This window comes from Bos indicus, chromosome 4 (assembly GCF_029378745.1).
Source record: "Bos indicus isolate NIAB-ARS_2022 breed Sahiwal x Tharparkar chromosome 4, NIAB-ARS_B.indTharparkar_mat_pri_1.0, whole genome shotgun sequence".
Classification (NCBI taxonomy): domain Eukaryota; kingdom Metazoa; phylum Chordata; class Mammalia; order Artiodactyla; family Bovidae; genus Bos; species Bos indicus.
The window spans coordinates 68660511-68681416 of record NC_091763.1 but is presented as its reverse complement, the minus strand read 5'-3'; the positions used below and the strand labels follow the sequence as shown (position 1 = coordinate 68681416).

Genomic DNA, 20906 nt, shown 5'->3' with positions numbered 1-20906 from the left:
TGAGCCGAGAGTAAACTCTTTATTAGATTGAAATTCTCTATGATATTCCTTGACTGTGTTAGTGCATGTATAAATCTTTTGATGAAACCCTGACTTCATTTAACTAGTTTATTGTTTGCTTATAGAAAAATAGTCCTTTAAATTGATTTGTACTTATATAGAAGTATTTTCTCATGTCTAACTCTTTTGTTGCTTTCATGCCTTTCCCCCCCTCTTTTCTTGAATCATCTTTGAAATATTTTTAAAATTTACTCTCTCCCTTTTTCTCTGTTCACATTGTCACTTTCACATCCTGAATCACTACAGCAGTGTGAATGGGGTTTTTGATTGGCAGGAGATGAGGGAACATCCATTGAGGGCCTGCTATGTTTTAAACAATCCCCTTATTTCTCAGTGGTCCTCTGAGGCCTGCAGAAGGTAAGTTCCTCAGGGTTATTTGTACTGGAGCTGACAAGCAAATTCTGGTCTGATTCCAGTCCACCATGTCATGCTGCCTCCCTAATTGTTTGTATTCAAGTGTGCTCGCTATAGTTTGCTAGATTAACCTTACTAAGAACTATTTCATGGTGGTGTTGCTGTTCAGGATCTGATAGGCCCATTGTAGTGAGTGGTGTAGGTCTTAAACTGTATGACAGATCTGGCATATTGCCCTTGAGCTGTGTTTTTAGGTATATTTCTTCTACTTTTAAAATGAATCCTGTGTTCTAGGTAAGTCATTCACTTACCAGTCCTGCATTATGTTGTATTTCTTATGCCTTCTTTACTCTTTTCACGTGCTTCAGTTCAGTTCAGTTCAGTCGCTCAGTCATGTCCAACTCTTTGCGACCCCATGAATCGCAGCATGCCAGGCCTCCCTGTCTATCACTGACTCCCGGAGTTCAGCCAGACTCACGTCCATCGAGTCAGTGATGCCATCCAGCCATTTCATCCTCTGTTGTCCCCTTCTCCTCCTGCCCCCAATCCCTCCCAGCATCAGAGTCTTTTCCAATGAGTCAACTCTTCGCATGAGGTGGCCAAAGTATTGGAGTTTCAGCTTCAGCATCATTCCTTCCAAAGAAATCCCAGGGCTGATCTCCTTTAGAATGGACTGGTTGGATCTCCTTGCAGTCCAAGGGACTCTCAAGAGTCTTCTCCAACACCACAGTTCAAAAGCATCAATTCTTTGGCACTCAGCCGTCTTCACAGTCCAACTCTCACATCCATACATGACCACAGGAAAAACCATAGCCTTGACTAGACGAACCTTTGTTGGCAAAGTAATGTCTCTGCTTTTCAATATGCTATGAAAAGCATATCTAGGTTGGTCATAACTTTCCTTCCAAGGAGTAAGTGTCTTTTAATTTCATGGCTGCAGTCACCATCCGCAGTGATTTTGGAGCCCAGAAAAATAGTCTGACACTGTTTCCACTGTTTCCCCCATCTGTTTGCCATGAAGTGATGGGACCGGATGCCATAATCTTCGTTTTCTGAATGTTGAGCTTTAAGCCAACTTTTTCACTCTCCACTTTTACTTTCATCAGGAGGCTTTCTTTCATCAGGAGGCTTTCACGTGCTTAGGAAGAACTTTTAATTTCCATTTCTCTTCTCAAGCCTAAACTGACTTGCATTTTTCATGTTTACCAATTTTGCTCTCAGGGCTACCCTAGTAACTCAGATGGTCAAGCATCTGCCTGTAATGCAGAAGACCTGGGTTCGATCCCTGCTCCAGGAAGATCTCCGGGAGCAGGAAATGGCAGTCCACTCCAGTATTCTTGCCTGGAGAATTTGGAGGAACTTGGTGGGCTATAGTCCACGGGGCTCACAAAGAGTTGGACATGACTGAGCAACTAACACACAAACTAGTTTTGCTGTCAGTGACTTACTTCATTTTAAGGCCACTTACCCTATTTTAAGGTCACTTTATAGGTAAAAATTTAACAGAGTCTCATCTCAAGTACTCCCAAGGGTTGACAGTCAGCAAAACCAGCTAAATATTACTTTACAGATGAAAATTTTTATCCTCACATCCTTTGTTAATATTTTCGGTTGATTTTATTTTTTTAAACTGCTCTATTGAGGTGCAACTGACATATGATAAAATTCACCCATTTTAAGTGCAATGCAATGAATTTTGGCAAATATATAGTTCTGTAACTATCATTACATTCAAACTATAGAATGTTTTATTGCTGCACATATATGTGCTCATATGTACTCAGTTCCTCCAACTACCCCCAGTTCCAGACAACCACTGATCTGCTTTCTTTTACTTTACACTTTTACTTTTTCTAGCATTTCATAAAAATATGATCATACAGAATTTATTCACTCATTGATTATGGACATTAATCCTTTTACTAGCTGATAGACGTTCAAATTATTTCTCATGTTTTGGTTATGATCTAAGACTGCTATGAACATTCTCCTACAAGTTTTTCTGTGGATATGGTTTTCGTTTTTCCTTTTTTGAGTATATACTTAGGAAGGGAATTGCTGGCTTGTGTGGTATGTGTATGTTTTTAAGAAACAAGTTTGTTTTCCAAAGAGGCTGTACCACTTTGCATTCCCACTGCAGTGTGTGAGCATTCCAGTTACTAGCCCTTGGTATTGTCAGTTTTTAATTATAGTCATCCTATTGGCTATGTAGGGTTGCCTTGTTACAGTTATAGTTGAATTTCCTGTACTAGGGTTTTCTTAAATTATTATTAAATTTCTTAATGTTAACCTTAAAATTTTTCTTTAAATTGAAGTATAGTTGATGTACATTATTGTGTTTTTGGTGTACAGCATAGCGATTCAGTATTTTTGCAGATTATATTCCATTATAGGTTATTACAAGATAATGGATGCCCCTATGCCCCACAGTAAATCCTTGTTGTTTATTTTATATATAATAACTTGCATCTGTAATCTTGTACCCCTAATTTGTCCTTTTCCTTTGGTAACCACAAGTTTTCTATATCTGTGAGTTTGTTTCTTTTTTGTATGTACAGTTGTGCATATTTTTTAGATTCATGTGTATATAAGTGATACCATATAGTATTTATCTTTGACTTATTTCATCAGGTGCTTGCATATACACATACACAGCATCTTAATCCAGTTATCTGTTGATGAGCCTTAGGTTATTTTCATGCATATCTTGGCTATTTTAAATAGTGCTGCTATAAATATTGGGCTGTATATATCTTTTAAGATAATTTTTTTTTTTTTTTCCTGAATAATCCTTGATGACTAACTGGTGATGCTCAGTATCTTTTCCTGTGCCCTCAGGCCATTCATATATATTCTTTTGTGAAATGTCTGTTCATATCTTTTACCTAATTTTTTAAATTGGGTTATCTTTTTTGGTTTTTGGTTTGGAGTTTTAAAAAATATATTCCAAATCCAATTTCTTTTGTTAGATATTTTGGAAATACTTTATCCCAATTTGTGGCTCATCTTTTCATTTTTAAAAGAAACTAGCTTTTGAAGAGCAGAAGCTGCTAATTCTGAAGTAGTACAGTTCAGCAATATTTTTCTTAATGGTTCAGGCTATATTTGTCCTATATGGAATTTTTGCCTAACCCAGAGTTACAAAGATTTTTCTCCTATTTTTTCATCTAGTATATTTATATTTTCAGCTCTTAGATTTATGATTTATTTAAAATTCTGTGTATGGAATGACAGTCAAAAATTTTTTATTTATATGCAGATAGCCAGGTTTTTTTTTTTTTTTTTAGCATCAGATGTCTAAAAGAATGTGTTTTCCTCCACTGAATTGTATCTTCATCTTTGAAAATTAATTGGCAATGAGTATGGATATATTTTTGGGATCTCTTCTGTTTTATTTATATTAGGGTCAACATACTAAAGTCTACATCTGAATTTGGCTTGTGGTCTGTTTTTGTAAATGAAGTTTTATTAAAGCACATGGCCATGTCCATTCACTTCTAGGTAATTGTCTGTGACAACAGCAGAGATAGATTTGTGTAGCTGTGACAGACTGTGTTCTACGAAGCTGAAATATCTACCATTAGACTCTTTATGGAAAAAGTTTGCCTATGCCTGATCTATTATTTATACTTATGCCCAAATTACTCAGTTGATTACTATAGCTTTTATAATAAGTTTTGAAATCAGATTGTGTAAGTTTTGAGTTTCTGCTTTTTAAAAATGAGCTCTTCAGCACTTCTGTGTTTCCATGTACATTTTAGAATCAAGTTTGTCAATTTATACAAAAACCTGCTGGAATTTTGAATCTGTGAATCAATCTGAGGGGAAATTAATAGTATAAAAATAGGTTTTTCAGCCCATGAATGTGATATATTTCTCCATTTGTTGAGCCTCTCTTCTGTATCTCTCAGTAATGTTTGTGGTCTTTAGTTTATAGACCTTGTACATCTTTTGATAAATTTATTCCTAAGTATTTAATTTTTATCTATTAATGGTTTTTAAAATAAAAAGAATTTTTAAAATTTCATTTTTCAGTTGTGTGTTGCTGACAATACAGTTGGTTGTTTTTTTTTTTTTTATGTTGACCTTATATACTGCAGCCTTGCTAAATTAACTCATTCTCCTAGTTCTGGTAGATTCCTTAGGATTTTCCCACTTCTATGATCATGTCATCTGTTAATAAAGATGGTTTTACTTCTTCCTTTCCAATCTGTCTGCCTTAATCTTAACACTGTTTAGTACCTCCAGTATAATGTTTCATAGAAATGGTTAGCAGACCTTCTTACCTTAATATTTGATCTTAGATAGAATCACTTAGTTTTTTACCATTAAGATTCACTGTTGGTTTTTGTTAACTTCACTTTATTTTTTTTAAACCATAAGTGCATGTTGGGTTTTGTAAAATGTTTCTTTGTAAATTTATTGAAATGATCAGTTTTTCCTTTAGTCTGTGAACATGGTGAATTGCATTGATTTTGGTATGTTAAACTAATTTTGCTTTCTTGTGATAAAATCCACTTGGTCATGATATATTATTTTTTAATATTGAATTTGATTTCTTAAGTTGAGGATTTTTACATTAGTATTGATGAAGGTCTGCAGTTGCAGTCTGCAGTTTTTCTGTAATGTCAATGGTTTGGATATCAGGATAATACTGGCCTTATAAAAGTAAGCTGAGAAAGTGTTTTGGTAAGAGTTTTTTAATCCTATATTAATATAGGATTAATATATTTTTTAAAATGTTTGATAGAATTTACTAGGGAAGTAGTCTGGGTTGATTTTGCTTTATGATTTTTACTAATAGCTAAATTATAAGAGATTTCATAATTTCCCCTCAGCTCAATGAAAAGCTTACTTTAATTGGCACAATTTGAAAATATATATTGGACTTTGCCTTGCTTTCTAGTTCTGTTAAATGTGGAAGGGACATGTATGAGAAGTTGAGAACCAGCATTTCCAACTGTATCCTTTAAATATAATAGGGAAATCATTGTAATATTTTGGCTAAATGTTTAAGCTTTTCTTGTTATAAAATACTCAGTTGCTTTGCTTTTTCACCTTCTTTTTTGTTAATTTTAGGAACATAAAAGAAGTGTAGAAAATCAAGCAGAAAGGAAATTGGAAGGTCAGAATTCCCAAAGTCCTCATCAGATCTCACAGTGTCTCAAAACAAGCTCAGAGAAAAGTGGTCATGTTCCTGCAGTGTCAAATACACAACCAGTTCTGCAGTATGGTAATCCTTATGCAACACCAGAAACAAGAGGTTATTAAAACGTTTTTTGTTGACATTAGCCAAATACGGAGGTGTTTTTTTTTTGTTTGTATCTCTGTGGGATTAGAGAACTGTTCTGTTGGTATAATCAACTCTAATAGAAATCTTGTTTTATAACAAGCAGTTTTAACTGGCTTCATCTAGAAGCGATACACCATGAATGAGGAGTCTATTTGCTTATTACACATAGTTTAAAGGTCATTTGGGTTAAAAAGAAAAACATTTTTTGGATACACTAAAATGGTTCTTTATATTCTTTTCATCCTTGCAATAGACAGGGATTCTAATTCTAGGACCAGTTTTTACCCTACCTTTCCAAAATTTTTATTTCAGATGGAGCAGATGGTGCTTTTTACCCAGATGAAATCCAAAGGCCACCTGTGAGAGTACCCTCTTGGGGACTGGAGGATAATGTTGTCTGCAGCCAGCCCGCTCGAAACCTAAGCCGCCCTGATGGTTTAGAAGACCCTGAGGATAGTAAAGTAAATTGAATTTCCATTTTCTGAGCTCGTCTCTTATTTTTGTCCGGTGCAGAGAGTTACGTGTGTGTGGGAAGAGAGAATATGTGTGCTTGTGTGTATACATGCTTGCTTGCTTCATCTTTTTGAATAAGTTTCAGAAGGATATTTTAGGATTTATTTGGAGAATGATCTCAGAATATTGTAGTTATAAGATAGTTTAATCTTTTTCTAAAAATGATGTTCATTATAAATCTTCATTCTCCCAAGAATCATTTTTTATAATTTTATTTTTGTGCTGGGTCTTCGTTGATGTGAAGGCTTTTCTCAAAAAGTGGCACGTAGGTGCTGCTCTCTTGTTGTGGTGCCCAGGCTTCTCATTGTGGGGGCTTCTATTGTTGTAGAGAACGGGCTCCAGGGTACGTGGGCTTCAGTAGCTGCAGCACTTGGGCTCAGTACTCGTGCTTTGTGGGATCTAGAGTACAGGCTCAATAGTTGTGATGCGTGGGTGTAGTTTGTTCTGCAGCATGTGGGATCTTCCTGGATCAGGGATCAAACCTGTGTCTCTTTCATTGGCCGGTGGGTTTTATACCACTGAGCTACCAGGGAAGCCCCCAACATAATTTCATCTTAAAATTTTTTTTAAAAGTTGAGCTGCAGTTGACCTGTAACATACTAGTTTGAGGTGTGCAACATAATGGTATTTGTGTATACTACAAAATAACATAAGTCTAGTTAACGTCCATCATCTACAGTTATAATTTTTTTCTTTGTGATGAGAAGATTTAAGGTCTGCTCTCTTAGCAACTTTCAAATATATAATACATTATTAACTGTAGTCATAGATGGTTTAATCTTAATTATCAGAGTAATTTATATTCTTTTGATTATAGATGTTCTAGATTGGAAGAAGCAAAGTGTTAATGACAATATTATCCTCTGGTGTGCATCTTTTCAGTTTTGCACGTAACTAATATATCCCATTTTAAATTATAAGGTGAACTCTTTGTTATCTTTAGCTTAGAAAGAGGAAGAAGTGTGTGTATCATAGTTTTTTAGAGAAACACTCTTGTAGACATCATTTGTATTTAATCTCGGCAGCACAATACTGATGGACTGATGGTAATTGAATCAGTTTATGTAGCATGACATTCTTTTTTTCATTTAGGAGATTTCTTTACCATTTAATAGATGGACCTTTTTTTTTTTTATAGCAGCTCTTGTTGGATTTTCTGTGCATTAAGAATTTAAAAGAAATGCTTTATCGTGCTCTTTGCAAGTACAGTGGTATCATGACCTGTTTCTCATTTAATCTAGTTTGCTGCATTTAATTGCTATTAACCTTTGCAGAAACTGATCAGTGTTCAGACAGGCATGATTTTAGCCCTAGAGCTCAATACCCATAATGGAGAAAAATGTATTTCTCTCTCCTGCCTTTTGGCCTCCTGTGTCCATTACTGGGAATAATTAGGAAAACTGTCAGAACTTTTGTAGCCTATTTGAAGTCTAGAGTATTATCTTACTGCTTTTTCACACCTTCACTTCACATTTTGCATATTTAATCTGATCATTCTTGGCACAGATGTTACATGTGACAAGCCCTTCTCTACTGTAGTCATCTGCTTCAGTTTAATTAGCAGAATGTTCTTTCTGATCTGTGTGCTTTGCCCTCCTGCAAACCCATGAGAAACAGTGTTAGAATCTTGTGCTCGTTTGCTGACATGCTTAAATTTGATAATGAGATAGAAGGGCTCTTAATAGGCATATTTTGGTAATTGTATTTAGCTATCAGAAAATTTTTCACATTAGACAAACTAATTTTCATTATATTCAGACCTGTTTTTTTTTAAATTCTTGTCATTACAACAACAAAAATCACTTGCACATGAAATATTTTAGTCGTTTTAGTTAGAATAAAGAAAGCAGATTTGAGTTGACCTGTTCCTTTTCTCTGGTTCTTTGCCCTTGGAAGTATGTAACAGCCATGGGACCTAGCACCTTTGAGTTGGGGCTGAAGCAGCTACACTTACAGGCCCCTATAGTTATATTGCACCATATCCCCCATACTGCCATAATTCCCTCCCTTCTGCACCAAAAACATTTGTTTCTATCAGATCAAAAAGCCTTTTATGACTCACTCCCCTTTACCTAATAGTTGTAATAGCAGTAACTGTAACACTGTAATTATGATGATGGTGATAGCTACAGATGTTTCTGTAGTTTTGACAGCTAATGTTTTAATATTTTAACTCTCCATAGCTGTCCTATGAGGTAGGAACTGTTACGATTTCTATTTGAAAATGGAGGAAACAGAGATACTAACTGGCTTGCTTCAGCTCATACAGCTGATAAGTGTACTACAGCCTCGTTAGTTGGACTGTGGAAGCTGTGGTTTTACCACCTATCAATCTATCTAAATCAGAGGTTCCCAAACTTTCTCAGTTCATGGGCACCTTCAGCATCTCATTAAATTTTTTTTTCATAGAACCTCATAGGCCAAAAGAACTACTAATGATTTCCTAACAAATGTGTAGTAATTAACCATTAAAAAAAAATACACATGAAAGAAAGTCATATTTTTCTTAAATAACCTGTTCCAAATGGGATCTATATGGCTGTTGACCACCTGATGACTTCTCAAACCTTGAAATCAAATTGAAGCCATTTTCATTTTCTATTTCAAAGTGGTTTTCACCAGGCACCTGCTTTATATCTTAGCAACTGCCAAAATCTTAAGGATAAGATGTCATCGAAAGGAACACAGACAGCACTGTCTAATGTTGAAACTGTGAGCTGTCTTAAACTAGTTGTTTACATGGTATCTGACAATTAAAAAATTAAAAATAATCCATAGTACCTCTGTGAATTTGCTTTGGTGCTCTAGCTTTCTGCACACTTCTTGGAATCATGGTAAAAACCCTTAATACCCAAAATTATTGGATCAACACCATTGTCATCTCCTGGGAACTTGTTAGAAATGAGGAATCTTTACCTCCACTCCAGATCTGCAGAGAATCAGACAAAATCTTTTAGTGATCATATGCTTAATAAAGTTTGAGTACACTAGGATGTTTAGACCAAAGTCCATCAAGCAAGGCTGAATTACTTTCTTTAACATACATCTCACTTTCCAGTTGTTTTCATGTCTTTGTAGAATGTGTTTCCCTTCCACCCGTACTAGCTTTACCTCCTTCTCCTCTATCTCTGAAAGACTGAGGCTCACACATTCTATTAATGTGTCCTTTGTTGGCAGCTTTCTACATGAATCCTTCACTGTGAATCTAGTATGCAGTTTTGTTGGCAGCTACCATGAATCCTTCACTGTGAATCCCCCAACTGAAGAGAGAGAATTTTGATATAGACATTTTTTTTCTGATGAGCTTTTTAGTTTTTGTTCTCAGAAGGATCTGTGATTTTCAGAGGAGCTATGTGGAATGGTGCATCACCGTGACTTTGATTTCCTTTTACCTGATGGCTGATAATGTTGAGCATCTTTAACATGCTTGTTGGCTGTTTGTATATTTTCTTTGGGAAAATACCTATGTCTCTTGGCCATTTTAAAATAGAACTATTTGTCCCTTGCCAGATAGATGACTTAAAAGATCTTTCCTCCCATCTGTGGGTTGTGTTTTCATTCTTTTTGGTGGTATCTTTTGCAGCACAAAGTTTTACATTTTGATGAAGTCAGACTTACCTATCCTTTTTCTTTTGTGTGTGTGTGTGTGTGTGTGTGTTTTTTTTTCATTTTTCTATTTTACCTATCCTTTTTCTTTGCTTGCACTTTTGGTGCCACATCTCAGAAACCATTGATTTATCTAAGGTAGCTCTAGCTTTTAATTTAGGTCTTTGGTCCATTTTGAGTTAATTTTTGGATATGGAAAAGAGTAACATTTTTGCGGGCATTCTTGTCCATTATGGTTTATTACAGTATATTGAATATCCCTGTAGTATACAATAGCACTTTGTTGTTTATCCATTCTATACATAATAGTTTGCATCTGTTAGTCCCAAACTCCCAATCCAGCTCCCCTCTCCCTCCTATGGCAACAAGTCTGTTCTCTGTGAGTCTGTTTCTGTTCCATAGATGAGTTTTATTTGTGTCATATTTTAGTATTTGTCTCTTTCTGACTTCACTTAGTATGATAAAATCTATGTCCATCCGTGTAGATGCAAATGGCCACTCTTTTTATGACTGGAAATTGCAACCCACTCCAGTATTCTTGTCTGAAAAATTCCATGGATAGAGGAACCTACGGTTGCAGAGAGTCAAACTTGACTGAGCAACTGAGCACTACTACATATTGTATTGTGTGTGTGTGTACATATATAGTGTGTATATATACAGTAGAATATTATATTTATAATATATATTATATATTCTCTTGTGTGTGTATATATACATCACCTTTATCTGTTCATCTGTCAGTGGACATTTAGGTTGTTTCCATGTCTTGTCTATTGTAAACAGTGCTGCTGTGACTATAGGGGTGCATGTATCTGAGAAAAGTGACAATTGAAAAGTAATAGAGATCTTATAAAATTATTTTCCTTTTTAAAAATATCTTTATAGTTATAAATTCAGTTGATATTCCTTCACTGACATATTACAGGAAATGGATGTTTGTTGTTGTTCAGTTGCTAAGTTGTGTTCAACTCTGTGACTCCATGGACTGCAGCACACCAGGCTTCCCTGTCCTTCACTGTCTCCCGGAGTTTGCTCAAACTCAGGGAAGTTTGGAGGAGTTTGAATAGTAACATCTCATGAAAAGAGGATGTTGACCAGTATTAATAATACAGAGTTATGAGGGATAAAGATAAACATTTATTTAAAACTTTATGTAATAGTTACCCAGAGTTATTGGTACTCTGTTCTTATGTGTTGGTTTTGGCCTTAGCAGATGTTTCTTAAAGGATGGTTTTGAGCTAAAGTAATAATTATCAACTTAGTAAAAGTTCTGTTAGGTGGTAGATCTTTGTTACTAGTTCCTGAACGGCTCAGTGGTAAAGAATCTGCCTGCCACTGTAGGAGATACGGGTTTGATCCCTGGGTCAGGAAGGTCCCCTGGAGAAAGAAATGGCAATCCATTCTAGTATTCTTGCCAGGGAAATTCCATGAACAGAGGAGCCTTGTGGGCTATAGTCCATGGTGGGGGGGTGGGGGGTGGCGGTTGTTGCAAAGAGTTGGACATGACTAAGCACCTGAACAAACAAACAATGATATCTAAATTATTTCAATTAATAATTCCTGGCAAAGGTTGAGAAATGCTGACTATCTGAATCCTGATGATTCAAATGGTGTAACTAGGTGCATATTGATGGTTTGATCACAATTGCAGTTTTTATTGTGGTTGAATACATATAATGTAAAATTTGCCATCTTAACTTGGCAAAACTTAACTATGTATTATTTTGTAACACATGGTTCTATAGCAGTAAGTACAGATGACCCTTAAACAACGTGGAGGTTAGGGGTGCCAGCCCTCTGTGCAGTTAAAAATCTGAGTATAACTATCGGTCCCCTGTATCTGCACTTTCTCCTATATCCATGGCTCCACATTCGAGGATCCAGCCAACTGCAGATCATGTAGTACTGCAGTATTTACTACTGAAAAAGTCCCACATATAGGTGGATCTGCGCAGCTCAAATCCTTATCGTTTGGTGGTCAACTGTATATTCATATTGTTGTGCAACCAATCTTAAGAACTCTCTTCATCTTGACAAAACAGAAACTCTATTAAATGGCAATTCCGTTCTTCCCTCTGCTTCAGCCTGTCAGCTGTCAAATTTGATTATTCTAGTACCTAGGGCTTCCCTGGTAGCTCAGCTGGTAAAGAATTCACCTACAATGCAGGAGATCCTGGTTGGATTCCTGAGTCAGGAAGATTCCCTGGAGAAGGGATAGGTTACCCACTCCAATATTCTTGGGTTTCCCAGGTTTCTCAGACGGTAAAGAATCTGCCTGCAATGTGGGAGATCTGTGTTTGATCCCTCCGTTGGGAAGATCCCCTGGAGGGCGTGGCAACCACTCCTGGAGAGTCCCCATGGACAGAGGTGCCTGGTGGCTACAGTCCTTGGGGTTGCAAAGAGTCGGACATGACAGATCGACTAAGCACAGCACAGCAGCAGATACCTCATATAAGGAGAATCATATATAGTGTTTATCTTTTTGTGGTGGGATTATTTCACTTAACATATGTCTTCAAGATTCATTTATGTTATAATGTGTTAGAATTTCCTTCCTTTTTAAGGCTAAATAATGTACGTGTACACCATACATTGTATGTATATGCCATTTTGTTAATCCACACATCCATTGGTAGACATTTGAATTGTTTACACCATTAGGCTATTGTGAATAATGTGGATATGACCATAAGTGTACCAATACATCTATTTGAGTTCCTGTTTTCAGTTCTTTTGGACATAAACCCAGAAATGGAATTGTTGTATCATATAGTAATTGTATTTTTATGATCATGATTGTGTTTTGAATTTAGTATGATTTTAATGTATCTTATTGTCTTAAGAGATTAGTTAAACTCGTGATATGCTTTGATAAGGCAATGGCACCCCACTCCAGTACTCTTGGCTGGAAAATCCCATGGATGGAGGAGCCTGATGGGCCACAGTCCATGGGGTTGCTAAGAGTTGGACACAACTGAGCGACTTCACTTTTACGCGTTGGAGAAGGAAATGGCAACCCACTCCAGCGTTCTTGCCTGGAGAATCCCAGGGACAGGGTAGCCTGGTGGGCTGCTGTCTATGGGGTCGCAGAGTTGGACATGACTGAAGCAACTTAGCAGCAGCAGCAGCATGCTTTGATAAAAAACAAGAATATTTTTATACACTAGATTTTGAATTGAGCATCCTGTAAGAAGTTTTGGGTTTCAAGTAGGGCTTCAGTTTACTGTAATATATTTCCTTTGCTTAAAAACCAGTTTGCACTAGAAAGAGCATTATGCTGATGGGTCTAAAGGTATATGAACAAGTAGGTGGCTTAGACCTTTGTAGATTAAAATTCTATTGAAAATATTTTAAGGAAAATTTAATTATTTGCAATTGTTCATAAATACATTTCAGTGTGGTATTAAGCAGTTTTGTGAAAATACCTAGGTACTTATATTTTAAAACCTGCTATTCAGAATCCTTTTGAGTTGACAACTTTCAGTGCTAAAACTTGATTATTTTAAGTGAAAGCTTTCTAAACTAGAATACTAATAAATTTGAAGTTTATTAATTAAAAAATCAGTATTGAATGATGTCCTCACATTCTTTTAATGTATATAGTAAAGCTGTATGATGCAGTGTTGAAATCCTGTTGGATGTTTTTGGTTCTTGCCTGCCTTTCTCTTTTTTACCAGTAGCCTTTTTTTGTTGCTGGCAGTGAGCCTGTTAATAGCCTCATTTCCCTAATTTGTTGTATATAAGCTAGTATGGTTTGGAAATACCCAAGCTCAATGAATAAAATGGAGTAACTGTATTTGTGAGTGAAAACTTGGTCCTTTTGCGTGACAAGACTGCCAGGGACTATATTATATCAATGGACTCCTCAGATTTTATTACATACTTAACCTATTCTCTAAGTAGGTGGTTTCTTATTTCATGAACGTCTCATTATTCTATCTAGAATTCTACTCGAGTCCCTCTACTCTTTTATTCTGGTAGAAAATATAATAAGAGAGTTATCCTTACCAAATTGTATATGGCTTAGAAAATATAAATTGCTTTTTAATCCCCTTGTCCACATTTTATCAGTTGGGTTAACAGGTCTGATAGGTTGGTCTGAATCTAGCACCTTTGCTTCAGACTCTACTGTTAGCTGATTCATGGAGGCAATAAATTGGTATAAGCTGTTCAGTTCAGTCGCTCAGTCGTGTCCAACTCTTTGCGACCCCACGGACTGCAGCACGCCAGGCCTCCCTGTCCAACACCAACTCCCGGAGTTCACTCAAACTCACGTACATCGAGTCGGTGATACCATCAAGCCATCTCATCCTCTGTCGTTCCCTTTTCCTCCCGCCCCCAATCCCTCCCAGCATCAGAGTCTCTTCCAATGAGTCAGCTCTTCGCGTGAGGTGGCCAAAGTACTGGAGTTTCAGCTTTATTGAGCATCAGTCCTTCCAAAGAACACCCAGGACTGATCTCCTTTAGAATGGACTGGTTGGATCTCCTTGCAGTCCAAGGGACTCTCAAGAGTCTTCTCCAACACCACAGTTCAAAAAGCGTCAATTCTTCGGCGCTCAGCTTTCTTCACAGTCCAACTCTCACATCCATACATGACTACTGGAAAAACCATAGCCTTGACTAGATGGACCTTTGCTGGCAAAGTAATGTCTCTGCTTTTGAATATGCTATCTAGGTTGGTCATAAACTTTCCTTCCAAGGAGTAAGCATCTTTTAATTTCATGCCTGCAGTCACCATATGCAGTGATTTTGGAGCCCAGAAAAATAGCTATTACTAGGGAAAAAAAAAAAAGTAGTTATGAGATTTTTGGCTCCATTAATATATTTGGCACCAGAAGGTTGTATTTTATTATAAATATCTCTTGAATGATTTCTAAATGTAGAATATGAAGAGACCTTTCATTATGTTTTTATTTTCTTAAATAGCATTTCAAAATTAAAAAAATTAATATATTTTATATATATGAGAAAATTTTGTTCACTATCTTATATGTAGTTGTTTAAGCCGATTCATGTTTCAGGTATTGTTACTGGAAGGCCTAAATCTGGCAGCCAGAGTAATGTGGCACAGAATCACAATTTACCTGTCATACATATTAAGCTTAGCAGATTCAGCTATGCATCATCTTCCCTCTTTGTATGCTTAGATTTTAAAACTGGATTTTAGTTAAAGACTTTTAATTTTTGAAGTATACGAAGTACTTGTCCAATATTCCTCAGCTTCTCAATCTACTATTAGATTACTAATCCTGTTTTTCTTTTGCTCAAGTATAGCCTAAGAGAATCATTTGCCAACAGAAGTGTTTTCTCAGGTGAAGCACATGGGCGGGGGAGAGTGGGGAGCCTTGTGTTACCCCACCCCCCGACCCATTTCAGGAGGGGATAATTGTCAGAGTAACCGCGTGTTCTGCCATCCTCACCCTTGTTGATGTAGCAGCAATGTGCAAGTCTGTAAAGTGACCACTGGGTGCAGGCATGGAAATCCAAACCAGCATTTTGGTTTTGATCCCAACTCAGATGTACAGGGTTTTCAGCAGGCTATCTTGATAATCTGTTCATCAGGTAGTTATATATTAAAAAAAATTAATCTGATGATTTTACAACAGGGTTTTTGAGACTTGTAGTTTGGTGCATTGCTTTGCTTTTAACATGGTTTTCCAGTTGAATTTTCTCATGTATTTGCCAACAAAATGCACACGTAAACCTCATAGATATTGCTGGTTTTCCTTTAATTTCTACATATTGTACAGTGGATGTATATTGTCAAAGATCCTGCCTGTCTTACACACTAGTAGGTATTTAATGAGAATAATAGGAAAAGTAATATAGTCTTAAGATTTTTTGAAAGTGGCCCATGTATGGATGATAAAAATGCAGTAAAGTTACCTACATATAGGTCAGAAGTCTATTGATCTTCATTTGTTCACACACTCTGGTGTGGTACACTCTCCATTCCACTGAATATTGCTTTTTATTTCAAGGTAAGACTTAGTCCACAGTGAAATACTCTGTAAAAACAAATTACTTTCAAACTTTTATTTACAGGAAAACCTGATAACAACAGAAGTCAAGTTTTTTAAAGTAAAATCTTACTTCCTTTATACAGTGCTTGATTAAATTGAGGGACTTCTGTTTGGTTTCACTTTTTCTCAAAGTTGCAAAAATTGTTCTTTGCCTAGGAAGATGAGAAGGTGCCCACTGCTCCTGATCCTCCAAGTCAGCATTTACGTGGGCATGGAACAGGCTTTTGCTTTGATCCCAGGTAAGTTCTCTTTTTTCTGTGTAGAATTGGGATTACCAGTGGTTCTCAAGGTATGGTCCTTGAAAGTTAGAAATGTGTATGATTCAGACCTCCTGAACCCAAAATTCTTGTTGTGGGGCCCAGCAATATGTATTTTAGTGTGCCCGTGCAGATGGTGCTGATACATACAGTCCTTTGAGAGCCAGTGCTGTAAACTTTAGTTGTTAAACTGAGTGAGCGCTGTTGGGAAATTACAAGCTCAATTAATCTTTATAGTTTTACAAAAGGCATATTCTGTTAGTTAACAATTGAAGAATTCTTGTCACTGAGCCTCATTTCACATAATTGTATTTTTTCGATTTGATGAGAAAAGGTTTTTGTCAATCTAGTTGTAAAATAAATTTAGCAGCTTTATAAGTGGGTTACACAGTTGTCAATAGCAAGCTTCTAGGACCAAGAAAGAGAGGTTCCTGGAGTAACTGAAGAGTTTCAAGGTAAGCTGATACTGATACTAACTAGATAAATGCAGTCTTGCCATATCTGAAGATTACTGCTGTTAGAAATCTTATCAGACATGTAATTCTTTCATTTTATTTCCTCAAGCTTTGATGTTCAGAAGAAATGTCCACTCTGTGAATTAATGTTCCCTCCCAACTATGATCAGAGCAAATTCGAAGAACATGTTGAAAGTCACTGGAAGGTGTGCCCAATGTGCAGCGAGCAGTTCCCTCCTGACTATGACCAGCAGGTGTTTGAAAGGCATGTACAGACCCATTTTGATCAGAATGTTTTAAATTTTGACTAGTTACTTTTGTATTAGGAGTTAATAATACAGTTTAACAGTTAAAAAAAAAAATCACCTCAAATAGAGCACTAAGACCACAAGGTGTCGCTTCCATGTACCCTCTAGCGTACTTTTTGACCAAGAGCTACTTTGAGTTTGGTGTTACTGGGGTCAGGGTCAGTCTTTGGCTTAACACTATCAATAAATGTAATTTTAACCTCTGTTAATCTTACCTGCTTAGGAAATTCTTGTGTGTTTGTATATTTATTTCCCATTTTGCAAAATTACATGAATGAAGGAAATAGGGATTATTTTAGTGTTACCACATTGAAAAAAAAATGTATAGTGTTATTTAGCAGAATATTTACAAGATTGTTGACCTTGTTGCTTAAGCATGACTGTTAAAAATTATGTAGTAAAAAGAATTTATCATAAGTCTTGCAAAGTAATTCTTTGAATACAGAAACTTCATAATTTAGCCCATGAAAAAAATTTTTAACCCTCTTTAGAAAGGGAGCTGCATGTAGAATGAGATCATATGTTTGCAAGATTGCAGTGATAGCAACTGTCCTTTTATATTTGAGATGTTTGCTTTAGGAATTAATAGAAAGCATATTTTGCTAATTTTATGACTGAAAAACTTTAGAATACCTGAATAATTATTTTAAAGCCATCCTAAAGTTGTATTTCTGTCTGATGGGGAAATGGAACAAGATATGTTGGTGTAATTGTTTTATATTAAATGATCTACTGAACAGTGGTGGTTGTGGCATAAAAATCACAGAAAATGTATTTTTTTTCCCTCATTTTCCTGATAAGAGTGTAACTTTAAAAAAATGTTCTAAGTGATTAAACATGTAATGCATAAACCCAAATCAAACTAATGTATTTTTTATGTCTTTGATGTGTATAGTATTGACATTAAAGTGGACACATTTTTAGAGGTATGTAATTTCACTCAAATCTATTTGTGATCATCTTGAATGTCTTTTTGGTCCTGGGTCTTGAATTTTCTGAAATATAGTACTCTTTTAGAATATAAATGTTAAGAATTTAAAATACAGACTTTTTGATTTTTCTTTTTGTAGTTACTAAAATACTTAAGCTTGTCTTAAGCATACTAGTTACCTAAGATATTATGAAGTGCTATATGTAAGTTGTATATACACCATCTGACTTGTATTTGTGTATCATTGAACTCCTTTAAAAGGTTTGAGTCTGGGGCAAAACAGTATTAGGCAGTCAGGTGCCAGATGTTAGGACATGGCAGATCTGGGATGCTGTTGTGAGGAATCCATGTTTTAAGCTTCAGGATAGGTTATAGGCTAAGCAGAATATATTCAGGTAAAATATGTTCAACAGTAGGAACAGTTAATAATTGTAGACCATGCTAACCTAAAAGTATACTTTGAATAGTATAGACTACTCACTACCAGTGAAATGAAATTGTTCATACTAACCTATTTTTAGGTAGCTTCTAGCCCCAGGCTTTATAAGTAGTTTACTATTGATAGAAAAAACAATGTGATTCATGCAAAACACCGATGACATCTACATGCGTCAGCTGAATCCAAAAACTGGGCACCCTAAAAGCAAGGTACTAAATGGATATTCGTTTCTGTGGCAAACTGGATACTGGCCTTGATAATGGATGCTAATGAAAATAAAGAGCCATGTTTATTTTGGGTCAGAGGCAGTTTATTTTAAATGTGATTTCATTTACAAGCAGCTTTTCTTGACAGGAATTTTATTTAGTTGCCTTCAGTTCTAAAACAAACCTCTGTTGCTTTCAAACTTAATGTGCTCTGTCCCGAACAAAACATATGAAAATATAATTTAAAGCACAGTTTTCACAGACACAATACAATACATTCACTATACACGGTATAACAAAATATTCCCATCCTTACCTGTTTAGTAATACTGTCACAATGAATAAGTAAATAGAAACTGGAATTTGTTTTATAGTTGAAAGAAATCTAACATGCACAATGACTAATGACTGTTTAGCTGTTGAACTACTGACCCAGCTTACAAGTTTCTTGCACTAGAAGGAGCAAAGCTAGATGATAATTGTTGGCCTAAAAAAATTTTGGTCAATTATAGGTAGATATGAAATAGCCAAGTAGGGCCTTCTTATGCACCAACTATTTGCTTCTCACGTCTGGATCACCCTTTAACACAAGGGTAACACTTACGTTCAGGACCAAGACTACTCTTAAGAGATCCAAGGAAATTTTTAGAGGGCAGTGTCTTTATAAATACTTTTAATTCCCTCATTATGAGGGATTCACAACTTAATGATATAGAAGCTTACCCATCTGGCTAACAGAATTATCTTCCTTTCAGAACATCTGAAAAATTGAGGAGGGACACCTGCTTCCTCCCATCTGTAAGACTCAACAAATGCAAACACAGGAAGAAAGTTATTTTTTATAAGCATTTCGAGTTTGATTTTCACCACTTTTGTGGGCAGTTAGCCATCTCAAAGCAATTTTTATTGCATAATTAGGCAATTGGTAAACTCATGTTTAAGGAATAGCACTTGGGAGAAATGAACACTCAAGGCATGATGGCATTGTTGGTAAGAAAAACTTCAGGAATGGTCCAGACGTAGTTACACTCTTAACGGGTCTTGTATTAGTCACTCTTTGACCACCTGCTGCAATAAGCACTTAATTGTCAGTAAGGCTCAATTTCATATTTCAGCAAAATGTCTTATAAAGCTAAACAGACGTTTCCAATGAGAATACAGACATCTACAATGTGATGGAAAAAAGTGCTTTTAAAAAAATTCTAAAAACACAATGAGCATGAACAGGTGATGGGGTCTTAATAAAATGTTCCTGTTTGAAACGTGTTTGGAATTTTCTTATTTGCAACCCACAGGTTCGTTGGGCAGTGGTTGCAAGAATTGGCAACACATAAAACATTAATCTGTTGGCAATAGAGAACTACAAAGTGCTTTAAAACTTCACCTAAAGATGAAGATAGAACTAAATTTTACACACAAAAAATTTGCACTTAAGTATTTCAAAGTGTTTCCTAACAGATTTAAGGGAAAAGTATTTAACTAAACTAGTATCTTGGTCCACAGATATCAATAGGCATAAATTGAATCCCTTGCACCCAGCAGGCACTCAATGAATGTTAAACTAATGAGTGAACTGAATAGACTTTTGTACAAAAATGCTATTTTATAACTCTAACATGATAAGTCAGATGGCAAGATTTTCAGCCTTTTAAAGGGCAAAAGGATTTGCACAATAATATAAAACACAGAAAGCACACCCTTTATGTATGTTATTTAAATATGAAAATATTTTTAGCATATTATGTTAAACATTCTTATTTATATTTCCATTACCTAAAGTCTTTCTACTCACAAGTACTAACTCCATTATGTAAGGCATGGTAACCAGTTGGATAATGAAGGTATTATTTTGGTTTTGAACACAATGAGTTGATGTGTTGAAAACTTCAATCACATTATAATCTTGGGGGAAAAAAAACCTCAGTGCCTAGCCCCTCCTCCCCCCTCCCCAGTTGATATCACTGCAATACAACTAAACAATATGCAACATGCCCTCAATTTTAATCTTGGTTTGGGGAAAATGTGCTGAAGAACCTAGAGCTTTTTGTTTTGTTTAGCACCTTATATCAAAGTAATGAAAATGGGTATGATGATTACATGTGCAAATGTACAAAATCATTAACTCTACAAAGATACATCATTCCAAAATTACAGAAAAAATTTAAAGCATGCATTTAATTCTTTAAAGGGTTGCTGAATGCTTCCCCTGAAAAAAGGTGGCTGTTTTCAAAATCAGCAACTGCTGGTGAGGATTTCTTGGCACAGTTACGACCAGCATGTTATTGCTGCATCTTCCTGATAATCTCAGCCGACACCGGGGGATGGAAATTGATTGTGTGATGCCGCAGGCCCTGAGCTGTCTTGTAACTCTTACCACAACGACATTTGAATGGTTTACGGACACGAATCTGTGTTCTGTGACCATTCTTAGCATGGTACTTTATGCCATTCACATTCT

The 20906-nt window shown here is 35.9% G+C and overlaps 2 protein-coding genes across 7 annotated transcripts in view; one reads left to right on the top strand and one right to left on the bottom strand.

Moving 5' to 3' along the window:
• Nucleotides 1-18539, top strand: part of TAX1BP1 (Tax1 binding protein 1) — an 84148-nt gene extending 65609 nt beyond the window's left edge. For 4 of the 5 annotated variants that reach the window (XM_019958838.2, XM_019958840.2, XM_019958839.2 and 1 more), the window contains 4 exons: nt 5494-5677; nt 6020-6168; nt 16009-16091; nt 16674-18539. In XM_019958838.2, coding sequence (XP_019814397.2) covers nt 5494-5677; nt 6020-6168; nt 16009-16091; nt 16674-16875 — 618 coding nt within the window. In that variant the 3' untranslated portion in view covers nt 16876-18539. Of the gene's footprint in view, nt 1-5493; nt 5678-6019; nt 6169-12079; nt 13626-16008; nt 16092-16673 lie in introns of those variants that run through there. The other variant, XM_070787276.1, reaches the window with a different exon arrangement.
• The window catches only part of JAZF1 (JAZF zinc finger 1), a 330616-nt gene continuing 328240 nt past the window's right edge, over nt 18531-20906 (bottom strand). For both annotated transcript variants that reach the window (XM_019958841.2, XM_070787277.1), the window contains exon 5: nt 18531-20904. In XM_019958841.2, coding sequence (XP_019814400.1) covers nt 20728-20904 — 177 coding nt within the window. In that variant the 3' untranslated portion in view covers nt 18531-20727. The remainder of the gene's footprint in view (nt 20905-20906) is intronic.